The sequence below is a fragment of the Tenrec ecaudatus genome, chromosome 1 (assembly GCF_050624435.1).
Source record: "Tenrec ecaudatus isolate mTenEca1 chromosome 1, mTenEca1.hap1, whole genome shotgun sequence".
Taxonomy (NCBI): Eukaryota; Metazoa; Chordata; class Mammalia; order Afrosoricida; family Tenrecidae; genus Tenrec; species Tenrec ecaudatus.
The window spans coordinates 69,973,603-69,996,617 of record NC_134530.1 but is presented as its reverse complement, the minus strand read 5'-3'; the positions used below and the strand labels follow the sequence as shown (position 1 = coordinate 69,996,617).

General features: G+C 54.5%; 3 protein-coding genes across 4 annotated transcripts in view; 2 read left to right on the top strand and 1 right to left on the bottom strand.

Moving 5' to 3' along the window:
- The window catches only part of ZSWIM5 (zinc finger SWIM-type containing 5), a 179,857-nt gene extending 171,982 nt beyond the window's left edge, over nucleotides 1-7,875 (top strand). Inside the window, exons 12-14 of the mRNA XM_075555530.1 lie at nucleotides 3,635-3,798; nucleotides 4,260-4,341; nucleotides 5,038-7,875. Of these exons, the coding sequence (XP_075411645.1) occupies nucleotides 3,635-3,798; nucleotides 4,260-4,341; nucleotides 5,038-5,900 (1,109 nt within the window). The 3' untranslated portion in view covers nucleotides 5,901-7,875. The remainder of the gene's footprint in view (nucleotides 1-3,634; nucleotides 3,799-4,259; nucleotides 4,342-5,037) is intronic.
- Nucleotides 7,876-8,421: 546 nt separating this feature from the next.
- UROD (uroporphyrinogen decarboxylase) lies at nucleotides 8,422-12,897 on the bottom strand. Of its 2 annotated transcripts, XM_075555529.1 has the most exons (11): nucleotides 12,737-12,897; nucleotides 11,799-12,539; nucleotides 10,893-11,005; nucleotides 10,718-10,797; nucleotides 10,578-10,640; nucleotides 10,185-10,382; nucleotides 9,907-10,068; nucleotides 9,473-9,610; nucleotides 9,160-9,260; nucleotides 9,010-9,076; nucleotides 8,422-8,659 (listed from the first exon to the last, which is right to left on the bottom strand). In XM_075555529.1, exons 2-11 carry the CDS (start codon nucleotides 11,990-11,992, stop codon nucleotides 8,498-8,500), a joined length of 1,278 nt encoding a protein of 425 aa, XP_075411644.1. In that variant the 5' UTR covers nucleotides 11,993-12,539; nucleotides 12,737-12,897; the 3' UTR covers nucleotides 8,422-8,497. The 2 variants fall into 2 exon arrangements, with proteins under 2 accessions (XP_075411644.1, XP_075411643.1); XM_075555528.1 differs by having other exon boundaries at nucleotides 11,799-12,897.
- Nucleotides 12,898-13,299: 402 nt separating this feature from the next.
- HECTD3 (HECT domain E3 ubiquitin protein ligase 3) lies at nucleotides 13,300-21,342 on the top strand. Its single transcript, XM_075555526.1, has 21 exons — nucleotides 13,300-13,742; nucleotides 13,903-14,063; nucleotides 14,300-14,392; nucleotides 14,472-14,607; nucleotides 14,921-15,036; nucleotides 15,131-15,244; nucleotides 15,354-15,436; nucleotides 15,824-15,989; nucleotides 16,223-16,304; nucleotides 16,848-17,030; nucleotides 17,141-17,193; nucleotides 17,407-17,471; nucleotides 17,608-17,711; nucleotides 17,889-18,008; nucleotides 18,130-18,219; nucleotides 19,103-19,309; nucleotides 19,581-19,710; nucleotides 19,819-19,893; nucleotides 20,000-20,081; nucleotides 20,186-20,257; nucleotides 20,414-21,342. Exons 1-21 carry the CDS (start codon nucleotides 13,374-13,376, stop codon nucleotides 20,496-20,498), a joined length of 2,586 nt encoding a protein of 861 aa, XP_075411641.1. The 5' UTR covers nucleotides 13,300-13,373; the 3' UTR covers nucleotides 20,499-21,342.
- The last annotated feature ends 1,673 nt before the right edge of the window (nucleotides 21,343-23,015 follow it).

Sequence of the window (23,015 nt, the reverse complement as noted above, 5' to 3'; positions counted from 1 at the left end):
CTGCCAGAAGAATGAACAAATCTGTCTTGGAAGAAGTACAACCAGAATGGTCCTTAGAGGCAAGGATGGCAAGAGTTCACTTCACATACATGTTGTCAGGAGAGACCAGTTCCCTGGAAAAGGACATGCTTAATAGAGTAGGTATACAGTTATAAAGAGGAAGACCTCCAACAAGCTGTATTGACACAGTGGCTTCAACAATGGGCTCAACCATAACAATTGTGAGGATGGGACAGGGCAGTGTTTTGTACTATTGTCAGAAGGTCAGTATGAATCGGAACTGACTCAATGACACCTAACAACAAAACCATCAGAAAATAAATTGTGTTTGTTAAAGCCATCTACTTGTGTTGTTGTTCTTATAGCAGCACTAGGTAATTGAAACAGTGAACCTGTGAATAAAGACTTAAAAGAATTTTGCATCAGTAATGGAAAAAGTGGTCTCAAACATAAAAACAGTTATGAGGATAGTGCTGGACTGGGCAGTGTTTCCTTCTGTTATACATAGAATTTGACTATGCGTCAGGACTGATTCAACGGCACCTAACAACAACAATTAGAACATAAGGACCCATTGGAGCACAGTGAGGTGAGGACTGGGCTGCTAACCCAAAGGTTGGCGGTCCAAACTACCTGCTGCTCCGTGGGATAAAAGGGTAGCAGCCTGCTTCTGTGAAGATTTACAGCCATACATGTTCTAGAGAGCAGTTTGACTCTTCCTTTAGGGTGAATATGAGTCAGAATCAACTTGCTGGCAGTAGGTAATCAAAAAATACTCCATCTAGCCTCCTTACACCATAGGTTTATGGGATAAAAGTAACTGAGTCCGTCTAAATAGGTAAGTAGCATCACCTGGGAATTTATGTCGGCTCGAGTTGGTTCTGACTCATAGTGACCCCACACACAACAGAATAAAACAGCAGATGGTCCTGCGCCATCCTCACAAAGAAACACATTCTTGGATTGAACTCCAGACCAGCTAAATTAGAAACTCTGGGGGAATAGCTCCAGCATCTCTGGTTTAACAAATTCTCCAAGTTATATTTTTCACTTATATGAACTTATTTTTATTTTAAGTAAACTTTTAAAGCACATGCTCTTTTGCTTCTCGAGGAGACAACACTTCCATAGTGTTTCCCAGTGTCGCTCCACAATGACAAATGGGGTCTATGCTGCATTCCCCCAACGCGTATTTTATCAGTCCAGTCATACTGACAGCTTGGAAGCCATTTGCAGAGTAAAATGTTGGGAAATATATCTATGTAATTGCAAGCAACTCCAGTTAATACCAGCCAGTAATTAAATTGAAGAATTCTACTACCAACTTCTTCAGTCTTAAATTGATTGATATGCACTGATAATTACTGGTGATTGTAATGATGAAGCTGTTGGTCTTGCAGAATTCTATCATGGACTCTCCAGCTTCATTTCTATAACCAGGGCTAAATTTTTCAAATCCTGAACTTTTCTCTTTGTTTCCAACAGTCCAATCACTATTAATTACAAATGCATCTTTATTGCATTTCTTTAAATCAATTTCAGACTGTAGAGCAGTGGTTCTCAACCTGTGGGTCGCAACCCCTTTGGGGATGACCGACCCTTTCACAGGATCGCTGATTAATAACTGTAGCAAAATGACAGGGATGAAGTAGCAACGAAAATAATTTTATGGTTGGGAGGTCACCACACATAAGGAACTGTACTAAAGGGTGGCAGCATGAGGAAGGTTGAGAACCACTGCTGTAGAGGTTAGATTTCTTTACCTTCGTCTTTGGCATTAGTTATTGGCGTAAACTTGAATAATAGCCATATTAACTGGACTTCTTGGTCGGCATATAGGTATTATCCGAGGAGGATAGGGACCCAGGTGGTGTAGTGGACTACATGCTGCGAATCACAAAGTAGCAGTTTGAAACCACCAGCCATTCAATAGAAGGAAATTGAGACTTTCTACTCGTGTCAAGATTTCCAGGCTCAGAAACCCACGGGGCAGTTCTACTCTGTCCTGTAGGGTCGCTATGAATTGGAATCAATTCAGTTAATATAGAAAGAAAATGTTTTGAAGATCATCAGCTTTATGATAAATAATTCATACACATTATGTTTTATTGCATTCATTAAAATCCCCTCAATGTAGCATTACCCAGCCTGTCCCCGTTCCTCCTTTATTAACGCTTCTGAAGTTAGTCTTTGGGCAAGTGCTGCCTCCCTTGGTCCCAAATAGTTTCTTATTCTAAGGTATTCACACATTGATTGTGTTACGATTTCCCTTATAGACCTGTCTGTCATTTGGCTGAAAATCGAGCCATCAGGGAGAAATCAGTTCCAGACCTGAAGAGTGACCAAAGACCATAGTCTAAGGGGGATTCCGTCAATATCTGACCAGCAAGCTTGGACTTCTTGATTTTGGCTTTTGTTCCACATCTTTCTCTCCTTGTGTGCAGGATCTTCTCATCTGATGCCTTTCAGAGCAGTTAGTAGTGACCAGGTACAATCTAGTTCTTCTGGACTTAGAGTGTGGATATGCTCACGTGGTCCATTAGCCCACCAGACTAATTATTTACATGTGTCTTTTGTACCTTTGGATCACTCAGCTTTCCTCGACAGATCAACAGTTTCACCTTAGATTACTTCTTAGGAGTTTTAAGACCCCATTCACTACTCACCAAAATAAGATGTAGACCTTGTGTTATGCCAATTGCCCTTAGTATCCCCTGAAACTATGGTTCTCAGCCCCCAGGCCCAGCTACTGGTTACATCAGAGTTGACTTCTGGGTAGTATTGCTGTGTGTACCAATCTCAGGTTATTGTCTGCCGTTGTTGGTTTTTTGTCTGAAGAACATCTTTTATTGTCTTGTGTAAGGTTGATCTCAGTTTTTACAAATTCCTTTAATTCCTGTTTATATAAAAATGCCCTAATTTTGACAGCATATTTGAGGGGTAATGTTGTTGGTCATATGATTCTTGGTTGGCTTTTTTTTCCTTCAGAGTTTTATATGTGCCATCCCATTTGCCTGCATGGTTTTGTTAAGAAATCAGAAATTTGACTTTTATCAACTAGTTACAATGTAAAATAAATGCCCTACTTTTTTGTTCTTTCTTTACACACGTTGACCTTAATAAGGCATATCCCAGTCTTTCATACACTGTCCTGCCTTCAGATGGCAACCCTCACTTCACATAGTAACATATTCTTCCTGCAGTGTCTTCCTTGACTCTGTGTGCTTTGTATAGAATGCTTGCTTACTGAATAAGCAGAGCCTGCCTGCCTCCTTTTTGTTAGGGGCTGCAGGAAGAGGCAAACAATGGGGCTGACATAATGCGGCTTGCATAAGTAGCCTTCAAAATTCATGTGACTAAGAAAATTATTTTTAGGACTTAAGGGCCCTGAGTGTATAGGGAATAAAGGACTCTGAAGGGTAGAGGCAAATCACAATGTAGAGAAAAGTGAATTCATGTGGGTGCCAGGAAATGTAGGTCCCTCCTGAGAGAGTTCATTGGAAGCAGAGTTGCCCCCCAAAAGGATGATAGCATTCAGTGAATTAAAAGTCCAGTCAGATCCTGTGTATCAGCTGACCGATCGAGGAAGCTTCAAAGCAGACCTCATCCTTGCTCCTTCTCTCTGCACTCACAGGGGACACTCTGAGGCTCCGAACAATACTGGAAGCAATACAGAAACACATCCACTCTTCTTCCCTCATCTTCAAACTGGCTCAAGATGCATTCAAGATCGCTACTCCCACAGACAGTAGTACTGACAGCACCCTGCTCAATGTGGCCCTGGAGCTGGGATTACAGGTAGGAGGGAGGAGTGGGCCATCCCTGCTTTAGCTCTCTGTCCCAGCGACATTTGACAAGACATAAGATCCCATGGGGCCTAGGCACACACAAGTCTTATTCTTTCTGTGTCCCCAGAACACAAGTTCTAGGTTACTCTAAGGGCTCCAGAAATTGTTTTCCACTTTTAAGGTAAGACCAGAGCAATGTAGTTTTAGGCTCTGTGGTGGCCCCAACTCTCCCCCTCCTCCCCACCCCCCGCGCCTTCAACTCAAACGTGGAGTGGTAATAAGGACTTTAATTTTTACATTTCATCTGAGAAGCTGGTCTGATGGTCGGGCACCAGGGGGGTGGGGCAGCATGAAACAGACTATGGGGAAACAGCTGCTTAAAGCCCCAGTAAATATTTGATGACTGAATGAATGGCATGGTGGAAGTCACAGCAGTAGGCTAAGACCCTGGAAATACTCTTTTGTGCCCAGGTGATGCGTATGACCTTATCGACTCTTAACTGGAGGCGCCGGGAGATGGTGCGGTGGCTGGTGACTTGTGCCACAGAAGTGGGTGAGTGAGTCTCCTGCGTCCCCCCCCCCACCCCCAGGGGAAAGGAGTCTCTAGACCCTACTCAGAACAATGAATCCTTAGAGGTCTTATAATCCCACTACTGACAGCCTAAGGGTGAGGCTGCAGGTCGGAGGAAGAGATGGCCTCTGTTCAGCCAGCACTCTGTCTGCCCTCGCGGCTGGGACCCTACCCTGATGTCAGCAGCACTTTCACCCTCTGAGCAGAGAATGAATTGTCAGCCACCATACTCACATGCTCCCTTTGGGCATGGGGGAGGGGGGAGTTAGCCCAGTGTTTTGGTCCCAGTCCCTGCCCCTGGTTCTGAGAAACCCCAAACAACCTGGAGGCTGAGAACCCCTTCCAGAGCCCAAAGCCCCAGCACAAGACTACCCTTCTTTAGCTAGAACCCCAGTCAGATCGGGAACACCTGCCCGCAAGCTACTGGCTTTGCTGCTCCATCCTTGCGAGGGGCTCAGAGCAGCTGGCATGGGGAAGGAAGGGAGGGGAGGAGACCCCATGCGGGAGCTGGCCATCCGGGATGCTCCCCTTGCCCTGGTTTGCCTCAGATCATCTCAAGGTTGCTGATGAGAGGGAGAACTCGTCTCTGCAGGCCAAGTTCTGACCCCAAATGGTAGTCTGGGCAGAGCTGGACCGGGACCCGGATGGCCACGGCTGAGCTCAGGCTCTCCCTGACAGGTGTGCGGGCCCTGGTGAGCATCTTGCAGAGCTGGTACACACTCTTCACCCCTACGGAGGCTACTAGCATTGTGGCTGCCACAGCCGTGTCCCATACCACCATCCTGCGCCTCAGCCTCGACTACCCGCAGCGGGAGGAGCTGGCTAGCTGCGCGCGCACGCTGGCCCTGCAGTGTGCCATGAAGGATCCGCAGAGCTGTGCCCTGTCGGCGCTCACACTCTGTGAGAAAGACCACATCGCCTTTGAGGCAGCCTACCAGATCGCCATTGATGCTGCCGCTGGTGGCATGACCCATTCACAGCTGTTCACCATCGCCCGCTACATGGAGCTCCGTGGCTACCCGCTACGTGCCTTCAAGCTGGCCTCACTGGCCATGAGTCATCTCAACCTGGCCTATAACCAGGACACCCACCCAGCCATCAATGATGTGCTGTGGGCATGCGCCCTCAGCCACTCTCTGGGCAAGAACGAGCTGGCGGCTCTCATCCCCCTGGTGGTGAAGAGCGTGCACTGCGCTACCGTGCTGTCAGACATCCTGCGGCGCTGCACCGTGACTGCACCGGGCCTGGCGGGCATCCCGGGCCGCCGCAGTTCGGGGAAGCTCATGTCCACCGATAAAGCCCCACTGCGTCAGCTGCTGGATGCCACCATCAATGCCTATATCAACACCACACACTCACGGTTGACACACATCAGCCCCCGCCACTACGGGGAGTTCATTGAGTTTCTGAGCAAGGCCCGGGAGACCTTCCTGCTGCCCCAGGATGGCCACCTGCAGTTTGCCCAGTTCATCGACAACCTCAAACAGATCTACAAAGGCAAGAAGAAGCTGATGCTGCTGGTGCGAGAGCGCTTCGGCTGAGGACACAGACAACACACCTCCGGGCAGGCTGGGCTTCTAGGTTCCATCAGGTCAGGCCAAGGACATGGAAACATTGGTCCCCCTGAGATGGCCCTGAGCACCTGTGGTTGAAACCAAAGGACCACAGGGCTAAGATGGGGAGAGGCCAACTCCAACTACTGTGCCTGCCTTGGCCAGGTTCTCACTTCAGCCCACTGTTCCTGGAGGAGCTGGGCCCTGCAGATCGATCAGAAACCCCACAACATGCCACCTCGCACCCCATATCCTGCGCCTCCTGGGCAATGGCCCTCTCTCCCTTGGCAAACACAGAACACTGTTCCGTCTCAGGGATTGCTTAACCAGAGAAACAGAAGCATTTATGGTACTGTAAATACTATAGTATATGTGTTGCCAATGACATTGTAAAGTTGTAACTATTTATAATTCTAGTTCTGATTTCATGGGCACTTGAAGTAGTAAGGGGTGGGAGGATAGGCCGGTTGCAAGGAGGTCTTTTTGTTTTCTGAGGAGACTCACAACCATTTCTCAGGTTTCCCTTGTAGAGTATATGCTGTTGGCGGTGGAAGGGTGGGAGTGGCAGGGAGGAAATAGCCAGTTGGAATTATTCCCACCTAGTCTATGCAGAAACCCCAGGCTGCAGACAGGGCATCTGTAGCCCAGATGTGGGGGAGGGGCAGAGACCAAGACTTAGATGTTTGCCTCATGAAGCTATGAGAACACTGACGCCCCAATTCCTGCCTCTGCTTGCTGAGCTCCTGAGAAGCAAGTGCAGGGAGCTAAGGGTCTGGGGTCTGGGAACCCCTTGCGCTTATAAAAGTATTCGCACATCCACTCTGGTCCCCTTGTTAGAGTGTGTCTTCTTTCATCTCTAATTACGCTGTGTCTAATTATCCTTGTCTGCGTGTTAGATAGAATTGTGATTGCCTGTCTGTATGTCCCAGCCTTGTAATGTGGCAGGGAGAGAAGGGCCTCATATATACCTGTGCCAGTTTGGCATGTGTCTATATACATGTTGTATGAATACATGTGTGTATGCAAGAGTGTGGGTGTCTCTAAGGGAACACACATGCATGCATGCCTGTAAGTGCATTCCTGTTTGTGTGTGTGCATGGTTAGTGTGTGTGTGTATGGGTACATGTCTGCGCGTATATGTACTACTCATCAGGGGTCTGTCTTCATGAGTATTTCTAGGTGTAGGTCTGTCTGTGTACTCATGTTTGAGGACAGGCATGAATGTGTCCCATCTCTATTTGCCAGATGTCTCTTCCTCATCCCTCTCTGATATACCATCTAAACATGCCCCCATCTCTGTGCTGCCTCTGTTCGCCATTTTCTCTCAACAAACAAGCCTCTTGGCACCAGTTCCTCTTCCCTAAATCTGACTGCTTGGGCTCTACCATTCTCTTCTCATTCTAACCTTGCTTTCTCCCCCACCTGTCTACCTCAAGCTTCCTCTGCCAGCTTGTCACAGTCCCTCTGGTCGCTCATTTGGAGGCTGGGGCTAGAATGTGTTAGGCCTTGCCCTTCTAATTGATAGCCCTACTGGACTACCTTTTTCTTAGCTTTGGCTGACCTCCATAGTGTATATCGTGTTCCTTCTACCTGCCTGTACCCTATTAACAGCGTGGAATCTTTATAGGACATTCAGAAGACTCCTTTGGATGCCAATGTCTCATGTTGACTGTTCCATGTCCTAGTTTCTGAGTGGGGGTGGGTGTTCCAGGGAAGGGTGGTGTAGCTAGAGTGTGGACTAAGGACTTCCTGTCTACTTTGTTTTCCTTTCGATGACAAACTTGTGTCACCTTTCTTTGCTCTGACAGACCAGTAAGTTGTACTTACTTTTTGTGGCTACTGAAGTCTTACTGCCCAGCCATGGGCCCCTTTAATCTCTCAGCCCAATGGGTTGGTTTAAAAAAAAAAGGAGAGAAAAAAGCCACTCCTGTGTCTGTATCACGATTGCCCTCTTTTTAGCAAATGTGTGAACTCACAGTGCTTTCCTATGAATAAATCATGGATCACAGAAATGATCATTTCTCTAGAAGCAGAAAATGCAGTCTTTCAATAAATAAGGTCCTTCTCTCCCTGCCACATTGCATGGCGGGGACAGGTTGACGGTTGAGCCTACAACAGATGGTGTGAGATGTGAGATGACAGATGAAGAATTTCCTGCCACACCAAACCGCTCCAGTTCTCACGGGACTTCAGAGGCTTATCCCAGAGCCACTATGCAAAGAAACACGAAGATTCTGAGAAAAATCGAGAGTAGACTCTGGAGAGAATGTTGAACAACCCTGCGGGCCATAGTGGCTTCTGACTCTGGAGGCTGCCCAGTCCTATGTAGCTCTAGGGCTTGGATAGCTTCGACCAGTAAGGTAGTGAGAGTCCCAATATGAGTTCCCATAGCACATATTCACTGACACCTGAGCCCCCGTGACTTGATGGAGAGAAGCCTCAGGAAGAACCCAAGGCTAAAAAGAAGTCAGGACAAGGATACAGATACTTCACAAACAAAGCCACATACTAGATTCCAACTTGGGGCTTTTATTCTTCTGGAAACCATCATCTGTGCCGGTGGGACTGGGAGGAGAGATGCATGCTCAATTCTGTCGAAGCAGACGTGAGTGTCTGTGCACAGCATCCACAAAGGCCCCCACGTGTTCTGGGTCCATGTCTGGGTAAAGCCCATGGCCCAGATTGGCAATGTAAGGTTGACACCCAAAGTCATTCAGCATCTGCTGCACCAGCCGCTGGATCTCCTCCTGGGGAACCAGCAGAACACTGGCTGTGGGGAGGGGTGACAGCAGGGGGGAACCGGACAGCGGGCCTCTGTCCTCTCTATACATAATAGTGACACACACAGAGACATGCTTCTACAGTGTTTGCATTCAATCATTAATAAAATACACTTGATACCTAGTACAGGCCAGGCACTAAGAAAAACATGTTAACAAGAAAGTCCACGGTTTCATAGAGCTTACTACATATAAACCGAAAGGTGGGAAAGGGTCAGGCAGACATAGTAAAAATACATACTCAGTAACTCACTTAACCATGCCTGTGGGCATACAGAGACAAACTCAGAGACATACATGGGGACCCTGGTGGTTACCTGAGATGCATACAGGGCACAGGGGTCCAGGTTGCCCTGCAAGGTCACATTCTTCCCCACGCGCTCCCTGAAAGTACAGCCAGTGCTTGCAGCTGAACATATATATGGTAGCTGCCCACGGCCCACCTCAGCCTGAAGGGCCCAACTCACCGGGCTTTCTCTGGGGCCAGTGTCCAGTCTAGCCCAACCACTTCATAGCCAGCCTGGGCCAGCTCTTCCAGGGCAAAATGCCCATCCTTAGCAAAGATGATCTGAGGGTGGGGGGCAGGGGGGAAGGGTAGAAAGGGGAGAGGCAGATCTCTGAGGCTAGAGGGCCTGGCCAAGCCCACTAACCTTTCTCAGCTGCACCTCTGCTGCCCTCCAGTGGTCATTTCTGTGAAAGCAAGCCTTGCCCAGAAAGCTCTACAGAGCCTCCCACCACCACCACCACCCCACCCCTTCACTCACCCATCTCCATCCTCACCATAGGCACAGGTGCCAGGCCTGCCTCCTGCAGTCCAGACTTCACCCGCTTGGCCACATCACGGATATAGGGTAGTGCAAACTTGGTGAAGAGCTGTGGGCCAAGATGCCCTGCATGGGACTCAAAGAGCTGCAATGCCTGTGATTAGGGTGGTAAGAAGAAATGAGTAACATATAAAGTGGAAGGAATGTGCCGCAATTTTCCTCACATCACCTCAATCTCTGATAATGCCTAAGCCAATGAGTCCAGGCCTAGTCGAAATGTTTTGCTTTCTGCAGACCCCAGCACAGCTCTGGTCTTCAGGCACACGGAGCATCAAAACCCCTCGCCAGTGGCTGCTCCACATAGCTCATCTGAGGCCAAGATGATCCCCTCTGCCCTCTCAGGCCTTATAGACTGAACCCCAGCCTACTTGTCTCCCACTTAGGACTCACCTGGGCACCAGCAGCCACTTGGCCCACTAGATAAGGTACCAAAGTATCAGTGAGGATACGTAGCAGCTGGTGACTGGCCTGAGGTCGCTGATAGAGCCAGCGCTTTGCCTGAGCCATGGTGCTTGAGCCGCCACCCTCAACCATGTATGTCATCAAGGTCCACTACAAAGAACGGAAAGGATGTCACAGATACAGAACTGGGCTGACACTTCCTTTATCTATACCAGAACCGCCACCCTGATCCTCCCATGCCTGAGCCCCTGCCTGTTCCACGTTACCGGGGCCCCAGCAAAGCCAATCAGTGGCACACGCCCATCCAGCCGCTTTCGTGTGAGGGTGATTGCCTGGAACACATAGCCCAGCTCAGAGGCTGCCACTGCTGGATCACGTAGTTGTTCCAGGTCCCGCTCTTCCCTTAATGGTTCTGGGAAACTGGGACCTTTACCAGGCACCATGGTCACCTCCATGCCCAGTGCCTGCAAAAGGGAAAAACATTTGGGTTCTCCACTTGGAATTCCAGCAGGAAAGGTTCTATCCAGCCTATGCTAGGAAGAGAGGAGACGTCAGGCCAAACTTCCAATCGTCTGCCTTAATTGTGCCCCACTGGTCAGTAAGGCTGTTTATCCCTTAAAAAAAAAAAAAGCATTCTAGCATCAGGATTGTGCTGGTACCTGAGGTACAACAAGGATGTCGGAGAAGATGATGGCAGCATCCAGAGGGAAGCGACGCAGTGGCTGTGGGGAATAGGAGACAGGTTGCTGGATGGCACGCTTGGGGGAAGACACCCCTCCCTCCTTTTCAGCCCCCTCACCTGCAGAGTCAATTCACAGCAGGTCTCAGGGGAGCGACAGGTGCTGAAAAAGTCCTGGGCGGCCCGGGTTTCCCTAAACTCTACAGGCAGGAGAGAGACTGCTAGATTCCGCTAGGCGCCCCTACGGAGACCCTCCCTGCAGTTTTTACCTACATTACCCGGCCCTGACCCTGACCTGGTAAGTACCGGCCTGCCTGCCGCATACACCAAACAGGAGTATAGTCTGTGTCTTGCCCCCAGGCTGCTCGTAAGAACGTGTCATTCTTCAGCTCCGGAAAACCCTGGGGTCTTGAGGACAGTTGAAGGAAGGAGGGAGGAGTCAGTTTAAGATGTTAGGCTCTGAGCGGGGTGGGGAGTGAGTGGGAAAGGCGGGAGATGGCTGGGTTCTTAGGTGGATTCTCTCGGGACGCTATCTGCCTGCTGCAGGCCAGCTGCGGAGCGGCAGCTCCCCTCCCATTCCACTTCCTCGGCCTATCGGGTGGTGCCCACGCTCCCTAAGGCCCCGGCGGGACCTTGTCCCCGTACAGTCCTCGCTTCCAGCTGAAAGTAACCGGAGGCGGGGTGGGGTGGAGTTGGGGGTCTTTGAACCAGAAAATGTTCAGGGACAGCAATCCCAGAAGGCTAGCTCCGAGGCTGAGAAACCTTCCTACTCCTAGACTGCCATGATCATATTTTAAATCATATTTGAAGATCCCGAAATAAGGATCCTACTCGCTGGAGGATGAGAAAGTTCTGGGCGCAGCGGTTCTCAACCTGTGGGTCGCGACCCCCTGGGGTGTCGAACCACCCTTTCACCGGGGTCACCCGACTCATAAAAGTAGGAAAATTACAGTGATGAAGGAGCAGCGAACGCGGTTGGGAGGGGGTCACCACCACATGTATAACAGGGTCGCGGCTTTATTAGGAAGGCTGAGAACCGGTTAAATGTAAGCGGTTCCTGAGCTGAAGTTCTCAGAAATCCAAAACCAAAGCGCCTGGGGTTCGGGTTCGGGGATCTCTTTTCGGGAGGGGGGGAGGCAGGGTCACGCATTAAGAATACTCCATTCCGACGCTGGCATGCCGGGCGCCGCGGAGAACTCACCTCAACTCCTTCGCCTCCATAGTCAGCCTTGCGCGCGCGCGCGCGTGCGTGTGTAAGTGCGCGAGCACCGTCCGCACCGCCACTAGCCGCGCAGCCCGCCCGGCCCGGACTCCGCCCCTTCCTGCGTCGGCCCAGGGCGTCGCCATGTTGAAGCCACGTGACCTCTCCGGTGACAGCTCCGGGCCGCCGCTCATTGGACCCCGCACCTTTCTTACCGTAAAGTTTACAGTAGCGACGCAGAGGCAGAGGCCAAAAACCGGCTCCGGCTACAGCTTTGAGGGGTGAAACCTTTTGTTCTAAGACGGCCTGAGAGTGAAGGGGGTCGGCCCGAGTCTCCTAGTCCCATCTTCCATGACTGACGGTTTCCTATCCGGCCTCGCAAGACAAGCCCCGGTGGATGGACGGAGGCGGTACAGGGAGCCAAAATCATCATGCAGCGTCCCTAAGAGTGGTTACGCGTTGGGCCAGCCGCTCCCGGGGAGGAAGATGGGGCTTTCTACTCCTTAGGGCGCTCCTACCCAGTCCTTGCCGGGAGGGTCACTCTGAAGAGGTCACTGTGGTCCACAAGCCTTCTCCCTTCACAGAGGGAGACTCCGATGGATGGGGAAGCCATCAGAGAACCCATCATCACAGTGGTAAATGTTTTAGCACAGGTACCACTGTGCCCCCAGGGCTCCCGGAGAAGGGTGGTAACGTAAAATCGCTTGGAGAGAAGCTCTAAGAGGCACTGTTTCCAACTTCCTAGAAGGAAATTTTTAAAAAATGAACTGTCAAAAATACACGATTTCTTTCTCAATCGCATCAATGATGTGAAAAATCGTGTCCAAGAAAGTGTCCTTTTCTCCTTAAAACTCTTTCAGGAACAGCACCTATCGTTCTCTGCCCCTCGCCTCCCACCACGGGGCATGGGCTTCGGAATTCCCGGGACCATCACTAACCCGTTAGACGCACGCTGTGACGACGTCAAGGTCACTCAGCCCCACCAGCCTGCCCTCTGGGGGTTCTGAGAGCGTCCTCTTTAGGCAGCAGCGCTGCGACCCTGTGGCACAGAGAACTACTTGGGGTTTCCGGCGGCTGGTGACCTTGAAGCACAGACCTTGAAGTTAGGGGCCCAGCACTGAACCCACCGCGCCACCGGGACTCCCTTCGCGATCACCGACGTCCTGCGGAGAGGAGAAGCGGCTGGGATGGAAACAGAAGGACCTAACCCTCTCCAGCGCTTGGGCGGGGCTGGGGTCCATTCTGCCCTAACATTCCAGTCGCATCACCCCAATTGGGGGGATCCAGAAATGACCTGGGGGTCAGACAATGACAGGAGGCCAGGCAAATGACCGATAACAGAAAGCCCGGCTTGAGCGGCGGCATGGCAGTGGGCGTAGAGCGGGGAGGAATAACGGGTCAAAATGCCCGCGCTTGCGCCAGGCCGAGGCCACACAACTGCACGGGTGCGCGTAGTCCACGACATACGGGCGCGGCGGGCCGGAGGCGGGGCCGGGCGTGGTGGGAAGCGAGGTCAGCCCCCGCGGCCGCGGTTCCGGGGCCGGTTCGCCCGGGGCTCCCCTCTCCCAGCTCTCCATGGCGGGCCCGAGCCCCGGAACGGCGCTGGAGTCGCCCCGGCAGCTGCTGGGCCGCGTGCGCTTCCTGGCCGAGGCGGCGCGGAGCCTCCGGGCCGGGCGGCCCATGCCCTCGGCGCTGGCCTTCGTCCCCCGCGAGGTGCTCTACAAGCTGTACAAGGACCCCGCGGGCCCGTCGCGCGTGCTGCTGCCCGTGTGGGAGGTGGAGGGCCTGGGGCTGCGAGTGGGCGCCTCGGGCCCGGCTCCGGGCACCGGCTCCGGGCCGCTCCGCGCTGCCCGCGACAGCATCGAGCTCCGGCGCGGCGCCTGTGTTCGCACGACGGGAGAGGAGCTGTGCAACGGCCACGGGCTCTGGGTGAAGCTGACCAAGGTGCGGCCCCGGCGGCCGGCCCGCCCCCGCCCCCCGACGGGGCTGGCCGGGCCCTCGCACCCCGCACCTCCCTCCCCGCTCCCCCGCTCGGTGTCCTTTGCTCTGGGCAGGGCAGGGCTGGGCTCCCTGGCGCCTGGCTCCATCTGGTGCTTTCCGACAGGAGCAACTGGCTGAGCACCTGGGCGACTGGGAGCTGGACGAAGGCTGGCTGCTGGCGTGCCGCCCGGCGGAAGGCGGGGCCCGCCTCGTGCCCATTGACACCCCCGACCACCTCCATCGGCAGCAGCAGATTTTCGGTGTAGACTACCGGCCAGTGCTGAGGTCCTGCACCTGAAGGGGTGGGCGTTACGGTCAGACCTCGGGTGGCAGGAGCTGGAAAGAAGTCCGTCTTTGCCTGGAAGGAGAGGGGGAGATGGGCGTGGACTTGGCCAAAGGGGCGGGGCCATAAGGGCTTCTGGGGGCGTGGTCTGGAATGTCTTCCCTGGGGGAGACTTCAGGTCCTGCTGCCGGCGAGGTCTCCCTCATCCCACCCCCACCCACCCACCCTGTGCCCACAGATGGGAGAAAGTCGTGGACCTGACATACTCCCATCGCCTTGGAGCGAAGCCTCAGCCCGCCGAAGTGTACACTGAAGCTCGCCAAAGGCTGCTGTGAGTGAGCCGGGCTGGGCTGGGGAAGAGGGAACTCCAGGCCTGGGCCCGACCTAATGAGGGGCTTGGGGTTGCTTAGCTATGTGCCCCCAACGTGGACCTACGAGTGCGACGAGGACCTGATCCACTTCTTGTACGACCACCTGGGCAAGGAGGATGAGAACCTGGGTAGCGTGAAGCAGTATGTGGAGAGCATAGACGTGTCCTCCTACACGGTGGGTTCCAGGCGCCCCACCCCAGGCCAGATGTAGCCAGAGCCCCCTCACGTCTTGTCCCATCTCTGGGACAGGGTCAGAACCCAAGCCCAAGCCCAAGCCTCCCCCCCCAGAGGCCAGACCCAGTTCAAAGCCCCCCTACCACCCACACCCCGTGGATCGCCCTGTAGGGGCGCCGAGGCTCCCCCCCATGCTACTTGCCCCATTTACCCAGCACGACTGTGCTTTCTCTCTGGCTTCCTGGCCCAAAGTGCCCCCCTGGTGCAGAGAGTAGGGGGTCCCTGCTCATTGCCATCGTTCTGCCCCTCCCTAGGAGGAGTTCAATGTGTCCTGCCTGACAGATAGCAATGCAGACACCTACTGGGAGAGTGACGGGTCCCAGTGCCAGCACTGGGTGCGGCTTACCATGAAGAAAGGCACCATCGTCAAGTGAGCGGACTTGGGACTGCATGCAGTAGGGTGGGTCACCCACTGGCATGTGGGTGTACACAGACGCATGTGCACACTCTGTCCAACTCCCCAGGAAGCTGCTCCTCACAGTGGACACCACAGATGACAACTTTATGCCTAAGCGTGTGGTGGTCTATGGGGGTGAAGGAGACAACCTGAAGAAGCTGAGTGACGTGAGCATTGACGAGTGAGCAAGCCTGTCCGGGGGGTTGTGGGATTGGAGTGAGGGATGAGCCTAGTAATCGGGGCTGACCTGGATGGGGCATGTCTGAAGGGGCCTGCCCTCACCTCCTCAGGACCCTGATTGGGGATGTCTGTGTCCTGGAGGACATGACCGTCCACCTCCCAGTCATCGAGATCCGCATCGTCGAGTGCCGAGGTAGGCCTGGAGGCGATGGACATAGAACAGGGCCAGTGTGTAGCTGGGAGGAGCTGGCAGTGGGTATGGAAAAGGAGAAGGCTTGGAATTGGGCTGAAGGCAACGAATGAAGTAAACTCTAGGGTGGGAGGCATGGAGACCTGAGCCAGTGGGCGGGACCACGGAGCCATTGGAGTTGTCCTGGAGGAGGAAGGCTGAGGACTCCCAGAAGCACAGTGGTGCATGGGGGAGCCATCCGAACAGGGAAATCACAGTTGGAACAGTAGAACAGGATTCCAGCACCATTGAGTCTCTCAAGGCTCAGGGAGGTGAAGGCTGAGCTGTAAGGAGCTCTCCCCAGGTCTAGGGCCAAGGAGGTAACAGGTGCACTCTGACCCCTTCCCTCAGATGACGGGATCGACGTGCGCCTCCGAGGGGTCAAGATCAGGTCATCTAGGCAGCGAGAACTAGGCTTGAATGCAGACCTGTTCCAGCCCAGCAGTCTGGTGCGATACCCACGCCTGGAAGGCACTGACCCGGAAGTACTATACCGCAGAGCTGTTCTCCTGCAGAGGTGGCTGTGGCCCTGGACCTCTCAGGCCCTCTCCTCCCCCCACCTCAGGCCTTAGTGTCTGTGTGGAGAAGTTCCCCCAGGCTTTCTACCAGAAGCTCATTCCACCTCAAGGGTCAGAGTGGCCCGGGTACCCTAGCTTCTCCCTATTTCTGTTCACTGGGGAGGGGGCTCTGCAGCTTACCTCCATGCCCAGCTCTTCAGTCGCATTTATCTTTACCCACCCCACCTCCCAGGTTCATAAAGATCCTGGACAGTGTCCTGCACCACCTGGTACCTGCTTGGGACCACACACTGGGCACCTTCAGTGCGATTAAGGTGAGCTGGTCCACCGGGTATTGGTGTTGGCCCTGGCAGGAGGCCCTCCTCCTGCAGCTGTTTGCTCCTCAACAGAGTTCCCCAAACCTTCTCTAGACCTGGCCCTTTGCTCTGTGGATTCTGTGGACCCAAAGGAAGGCAGACACGACTGATTAAAACATAGTGTTGGGGGCGGGGAGGGGCAGGCTATTCCGCAGATGCATGTGTGGAACCCACAAGGGCTGTGGGAAGAGTGGTGTCAACATGGACACCGCAGGTTATGTGAGTAGTACCCGCTGGGCATTATTGGCAGGAAGTGGGCCAGGCTGTGAAACGGGAACTTCGGCCCTGGTCAGTGGATCTCTTTGGACCGTTGTAAGTAAGGCAGGGATTGTTGTTTTTAGAAAGTCGCCCTGGTGGCTAGACTAAGGGAGGGACTGGAGGCAAGGACAGGATGAACTAGGGCTAGAATTGGGGAATTGGCTCCAGGCCTAGAGGAGGATGCAGGGCCTAGACAGAGGCCGACTCACCCCTGGCCCTGGCATGGCCACTTCTCCTCACCAGCAAGTGAAGCAGTTCTTGCTGCTGTCACGCCAGCGGCCCAGCCTGGTGGCCCAGTGCCTACGTGACTCGGAGAGCAGCAAGCCCAGCTTCATGCCGCGCCTGTACATCAACCGGCGCCTAGCCATGGAGCACCGTGCCTGCCCCTCGAGGGACCCTGCCTGCAAGAATGCCGTCTTCACCCAGGTCTGGACCACCTGGGTGGGATCAAACTGAGGCAGCTGAGCAAGGGCTTGGGGCAAGAGTGGGGCCAGGCCTTGACACAGACTTCCCCCCACCCACCTTCCCTCCCCCAGGTTTACGAAGGCCTCAAGCCGTCTGACAAGTACGAGAAGCCCCTGGACTACAGGTAAGGCACCAGGGCACGCGTATGCACACACACGGGAGGGCTTCGCAGAGCTCAGGGGAGAATTCTGTGATCTCTTCATTTCCATTTTCCCCATGAACATTTTGAAGCCCCTCATGCATTCGCGTGCTGCCCAGGGAACCCCCAGCTCTATCCCTCTCCCCTGACTCCTGGCTGGTCCTGGCGCACCCTGCTGACAGCGCTCCACCCCTGCAGGTGGCCCATGCGCTATGACCAGTGGTGGGAGTGTAAGTTCATCGCAGAAGGCATCATCGACCAAGGTGAGAGAGGCCCTAAGCGGGCAACCCTGATGAGGGAGGTAAAGGCTTCTAGGGTCACCAGCTACTCATGAACAGGGGCCCCGGATGTTGCCTCTGGGGCTCTTGAGTGCTCAGCAGAGGACATCTGTGATTTCAGGGGGTGGTTTCCGGGACAGCCTCGCTGACATGTCGGAAGAGCTGTGCCCTAGCTCAGCAGACACCCCTGTGCCCCTGCCCTTCTTTGTGCGCACAGCCAATCAGGTAATCGCCCACCCCACTTCCCACACTCTTCCTCTGTGTCTGCCCTGGGCAGCCTCAGGACAGGCAGGGTAGGAAAACCATCATGCATTCAGAGGGGACCATTCCGGACTCCCGAGGTCTGGGGTAACAGTACAGGGTTCATCCCATGCCATGCTGACAGCTCCTTCTCTGGGCCAGGGCAATGGTACCGGGGAGGCCCGGGACATGTATGTGCCCAACCCCTCCTGTCACGACTTTGCCAAGTACGAGTGGATCGGCCAGCTGATGGGGGCTGCCCTTCGGGGTAAGGAGTTCCTGGTGAGTAGTCCCCTCTGCACCCCTACAAAGGGCTCCATGCTCGGGGCCCTGGCCGGAAGGAAGAGCCAGCCAAGCCTGAGGACTCGGGGTGAGAAGCCAGCAGTGAGTCCTTGTTCCCCAGGTCCTGGCTCTTCCTGGCTTTGTATGGAAGCAGCTCTCCGGGGAGGAGGTGAGCTGGAGCAAGGACTTCCCCGCTGTGGACTCCGTGCTGGTGAGTAGGGCCTCAAGGTGGCAGCGCCTAAGAGCTCTGGCCAAGACCTTTTCTTCCCACCTATACTCCTCATCTACTAGCTCTATGGCGCCAACTACTAGCCCTTTTCTGACGACCCTAAATCCTGACCGCCAGCCCCAGCCACCCCTAAGCCTGGGGCCTAATATACACCTGCCCCCTGCAGGCGGCACCTTGGGCTCAGGACCCTCTTCACCATCTCCCCAGTCCCTTGCCCTCGCGGGCTCCCCATCTTGGTCTACCAACACTGCTTCCACACTGCCCAGGCCCCAACGGGCAGAGTTGCCCTTCACACACGCCTTCGGTCAATTTCCCGCTGGAGGGAAATCAGTCTACTGCTCCTGCCCTCACTGAACACCGCTAGTTCAGGCCACCTTGCTTTCTGACCCAGCCACATAGCTGCAAACGCCAGTGTCCCTGCGCCCCTTGTTGCCCATGAGGTCTCCAGCAGCCAGCGTGCTTCCCCTCTTCCAGCTCTAGCTCTCCAGCGGCCCTGCCCGGGCTTCCAGAGCATGCAGACTGAGCAGACCTTGCGGAACGCCTGTATCCCTGACCACTTGATTATGTTCAGGCTCCAGACAAGCATATCTCTCGGGTCTTCTGCTCCCTCCACCTTTCTCCAAAATCTTCTTACCCCAGACTTCCCGTGTGACCCTGCCTAGTCATCCCGTGGGTATGAGGTTAGAGGTCATTTCTGCCAGGACGCTGTCCCTGGCCTCCGTGACCAGTTAGGCATGATCTCTGCGTTTTCACGCCCTTGTGCAGACTCCCGTCCCGCCCTGGCTGTGTCCTCTGCTGGAGGGAAGGCAGGGATTATTCCCACCATGTTCTCACGCTGGCCTCCATCCCTCTCTCCATGCCTCAGGTGAAGCTCCTGGAAGTGATGGAAGGGATGGACAAGGAGACATTCGAGGTTAAATTTGGGAAGGAATTAACTTTTACCACCGTACTGAGTGACCAGCAGGTGGTGGAGCTGATCCCAGGGGGCGCAGGCATCGTGGTGGGACATGAGGATCGCTCCCGTTTCATTCAGCTGGTGCAGAAGGCGCGGCTAGAGGAGAGCAAGGAGCAGGTACTGCCCTGAGGCCAGTGGGCTGTGAGCCTTGCACCCTGCAACCTCCCAGTCTTTAGTAGTCATGGCACTACCTGATTGGTCCCTGGGAGCCTAAGAACATTGGCCCCCAAGACTCCCTGACTTGCCAGTGAGGCGCAGAGCTGTCTCCAGTGCTGGGCAAAGCCCCCCTACTGTTCCCCACCTGCCCCCACCCCTCTTATCTCAGTAAGTGGAGGCTCAGGCTGAGTTAGGCCTGCTTCCCCGCTGAGTCCGCCTCCGCCCTCCACAGGTGGCAGCCATGCAGGCAGGCCTGCTGAAGGTGGTGCCACAGGCTGTGCTGGACTTGCTGACATGGCAGGAGTTGGAGAAGAAGGTGTGCGGAGACCCTGAGGTCACTGTGGATGCTCTGCGCAAACTCAGTGAGTCCCCTCTGGTGCAGGGAGTGCAGGTGGCTGGTCAAGGCAGCTGGCAGAGGGTTGACTTAGGGCCCAGCAGCTCAGGACTTAAGAATGAATCTCTTCCCCCAGCCCGGTTTGAAGACTTCGAGCCATCGGACACGCGGGTACAATACTTCTGGGAGGCACTGAACAACTTCACCAATGGTTAGTGAGGAGGGCGGATGGAGTAGGGCCCCACCTGGACTCTACCTGGGGAGTGGAGGAAGTGGGGAGTTGTTGGGCGCCAGTGCTGACTGCCTGCCTTCTCCAGAGGACAGGAGCCGCTTCCTGCGCTTTGTCACCGGCAGGAGCCGCCTGCCAGCACGGATCTACATCTATCCAGACAAGCTGGGGTCAGTGCTAAGGGGAGCTCGGCTCCAAACTCTCTGGGGTGCTTGAGACCCTGGCCCTGTACCCCTGAAGGTCTTCCTGATTTGTGGTCCCTCTGTACCCCCAGTTATGAAACCACAGATGCACTACCAGAGTCTTCCACCTGCTCCAGCACGCTTTTCCTGCCGCACTATCCCAGGTGAGTTCCTTGGGCCTCAGGCTGGGGGAGGGCGGTGGCAGCCCTAGGTGGGGGAAGAGGACATCTGGCATGGGGAGCTGCAGCCCCTTCCCCGGTGCTGCTGTGGGACCTCTGCGGTTCACGTGATCACTGATGGAGTGCCCCCCGGCCCCCCAGCGCCAAGGTATGCGAGGAGAAGCTCCGTTATGCTGCCTACAACTGCGTTGCCATTGACACGGACATGAGCCCTTGGGAGGAGTGAGGCGGCGCCCCGCAGGCCTGCCCTACCCACAGTGGAAACATCCTCGCCAGACCAGTTGGGGTGTGCACTCCCAGAACTGACCGCTCAGAGAAACCCAGCGCCTACCACACCACTCCTGCCCCAAGGGTGGGTGGACTGGGGGTTGAAGGCTGGCGGCACAGCCCCGCAGACCTGCAAGCCCATCATACTGGGGCTTGCCTCCCAAGGTGTGCAGCCTCTGTGAGAGGAACTCTTCCACAAGCCCAGCACAAGCTGCCGAGGCCTGAGCTACTTGAAGGGGGCCTTCTAGCCTCCCACCTCCACCCCATGGACTTGCTTTCATTTGGGGGGCGGGGTCTTCTTTTTTTCCAACTAGCTTTACCCTGACTTCTGCCCAGACTCCAAACTAAATGCATTGGAAGGTAGCGGGGACCCCTCCTCGTGAAAGGAACCGGGAATACTGGACCACTCTCCTTGGTCACCTTCCCCCCTCCCCCCAGTGGAGCAAATCTGCTCTTTCCCTTGGTCCTGCCATTCCTCGCTGCTGAGCTCTGCCCTTCTGCCAACCCAAGCTCAACTTTCTAGGCCCAGAAGCTACAGCCGTTCAAATTCAAATCTCTATGCCTCCATCACCCACACTCATCAGAGGCGCATCTCATCCACCTTGCTTCTAGCCTGACCCCGTCTGCAGCCTGACAGCCAATGGTGTTGTGCTCTAGCGCTAAGCTTTCAGTAACTCCTCTGACCCAGCTCCAAAAGGAAGCCTGGCCCCCAGGGCTAAGCACGCAGCCCTGTCCCAGCCCTCATCCCTTCAGGGCCCGCACTTGGGGAAGTTCAATAAATGGATGGTTTCGTTGCTTCAGAATGCATTTATTCCAATTTTGGGCTAAGCAAAGTGCACATAGGAAAATGGTTCTGCCAACGCTTCACAGCGGGTCCAGGAACCAAGGAGGCGCGTGTCACATGAGAGTGGTGGGGCTTCTCAGGGACAGCCATTCGATCCGGAGCTGAACAGGAAACTAAGGGCCCCACAGCTCCAGAAGGGCCGAGGGGAGGATGTCAAGACGAGGTGCTGCCGCCAAAGCGTGTCTGACCTCGGGGGTGGATGTGGTGACGAGAGGTGGGCACCGGCCCTCTGGAGCGCTGAGTTGCAGAATCATTTGACACACAGGACAAAGCCTTGGGATGGCCGCTAAACCAGCCCGGTCAGGATTCTGACAAAAGAGGAGCCAGCAATGGCTCCCTAGCCCTCCCCTCCGGGTCTCGCAGCTAAGGTACTGCATGGCCACTCCTATGGCGGCCAGCCACCTCTTGCGCGCGGACTCTGGGAGGTCCGCCCAAACGCCAAAGGCCTGCCCGCACGCATCCTCCACGGGCTCGTGACAGTTCACACGCTGGCCTCCAGGGCGCGCCCAAACGCCGCCTCGGCTGCTAGCCGTCCTGGGCTGGGCTCCGCTCACCGTCTTTTCACACGGGGCTTGGGGTGGCTAGCTCCGCCTCAGCGCGCGCCCTGTCCTCTAGTCCCTGTGCCTGGAATGCCCCACAGGAGGCGTCACACACACAGCCGCCAAGCTCCTTGTCAGGCCTGGTAGCTGACCTGCAGGTAACCTGAGGTGCCCCTCACTCAAGGGCTCTTCCCAACCAGCTCATTTCCCATTTCTCACCTGGGGGAAGCAGCCCTTCCTTTCTGCTGCGTGAAGGTAGGCAGACGGCCACGGGGAGTCTTTGGTCCCTCTTTTACCAAATTGACCTCACTCTCTTTTATATCCTGATTTTTCATTTCATCGTTCTTCGTCCAGTGAACAAATGTTCATTCAGCATCAATGTCAGGCACCCACCACAAGCCAGTCAATAAATAAAATGGTGATCAAAGCAGAGGCATTTTGTGTCCTCATAGACAATACCCTAGGGAGACATCGGGATGGCAGACTGGGTGATGGCACTCCAGGAGAAATATCTCCCAGGAGATGTTCGCAATTGGCAAGCAGACTTAGAAGGAGTGTGTTATTTGTATAAGAAACACAGCAATGCATAGGTAACATCTAATAATACTTGTGTAAGAACTACCGAAAAGGACATAAAAGGTCTAAACTGGAAGATTTTTAACCAAGGTTGGGGGGGAGGGGTAAGTTCTTTGTTTGAGACATTAATTTAAACTGAACCTTGAAGCGGGAGGAGCTAGACGCTTGGTGGAGGCTGATGTAACTGGAGTGTGAAGAGGAGAGGTGGAACTCCAGCTTTGGAAGTTCTGTTTTAGAATTTGCACGAAACAGCCATCCAGGAGGGTGAGGCAAGGACGGGGACTGCACAGTTAGATTTGCCACTGGCTGCTGGATCAAGAAAGAGCCCTAGTGGTGACTCGGGTGACAGGTCTGGTTGCTAACCTAATACAGTCACTGTCACACCATGCAAACTTCCCAGCCACTCCACGACACCCCTATAAAGATTGAGAGCCTCAGGCGCCCAAAAGGGAAGTTCTGCTGTCTTACACTCAGCCTGATGGTAGTGAGTAGGCTATCTAGAGAATGAGTTGAGAAG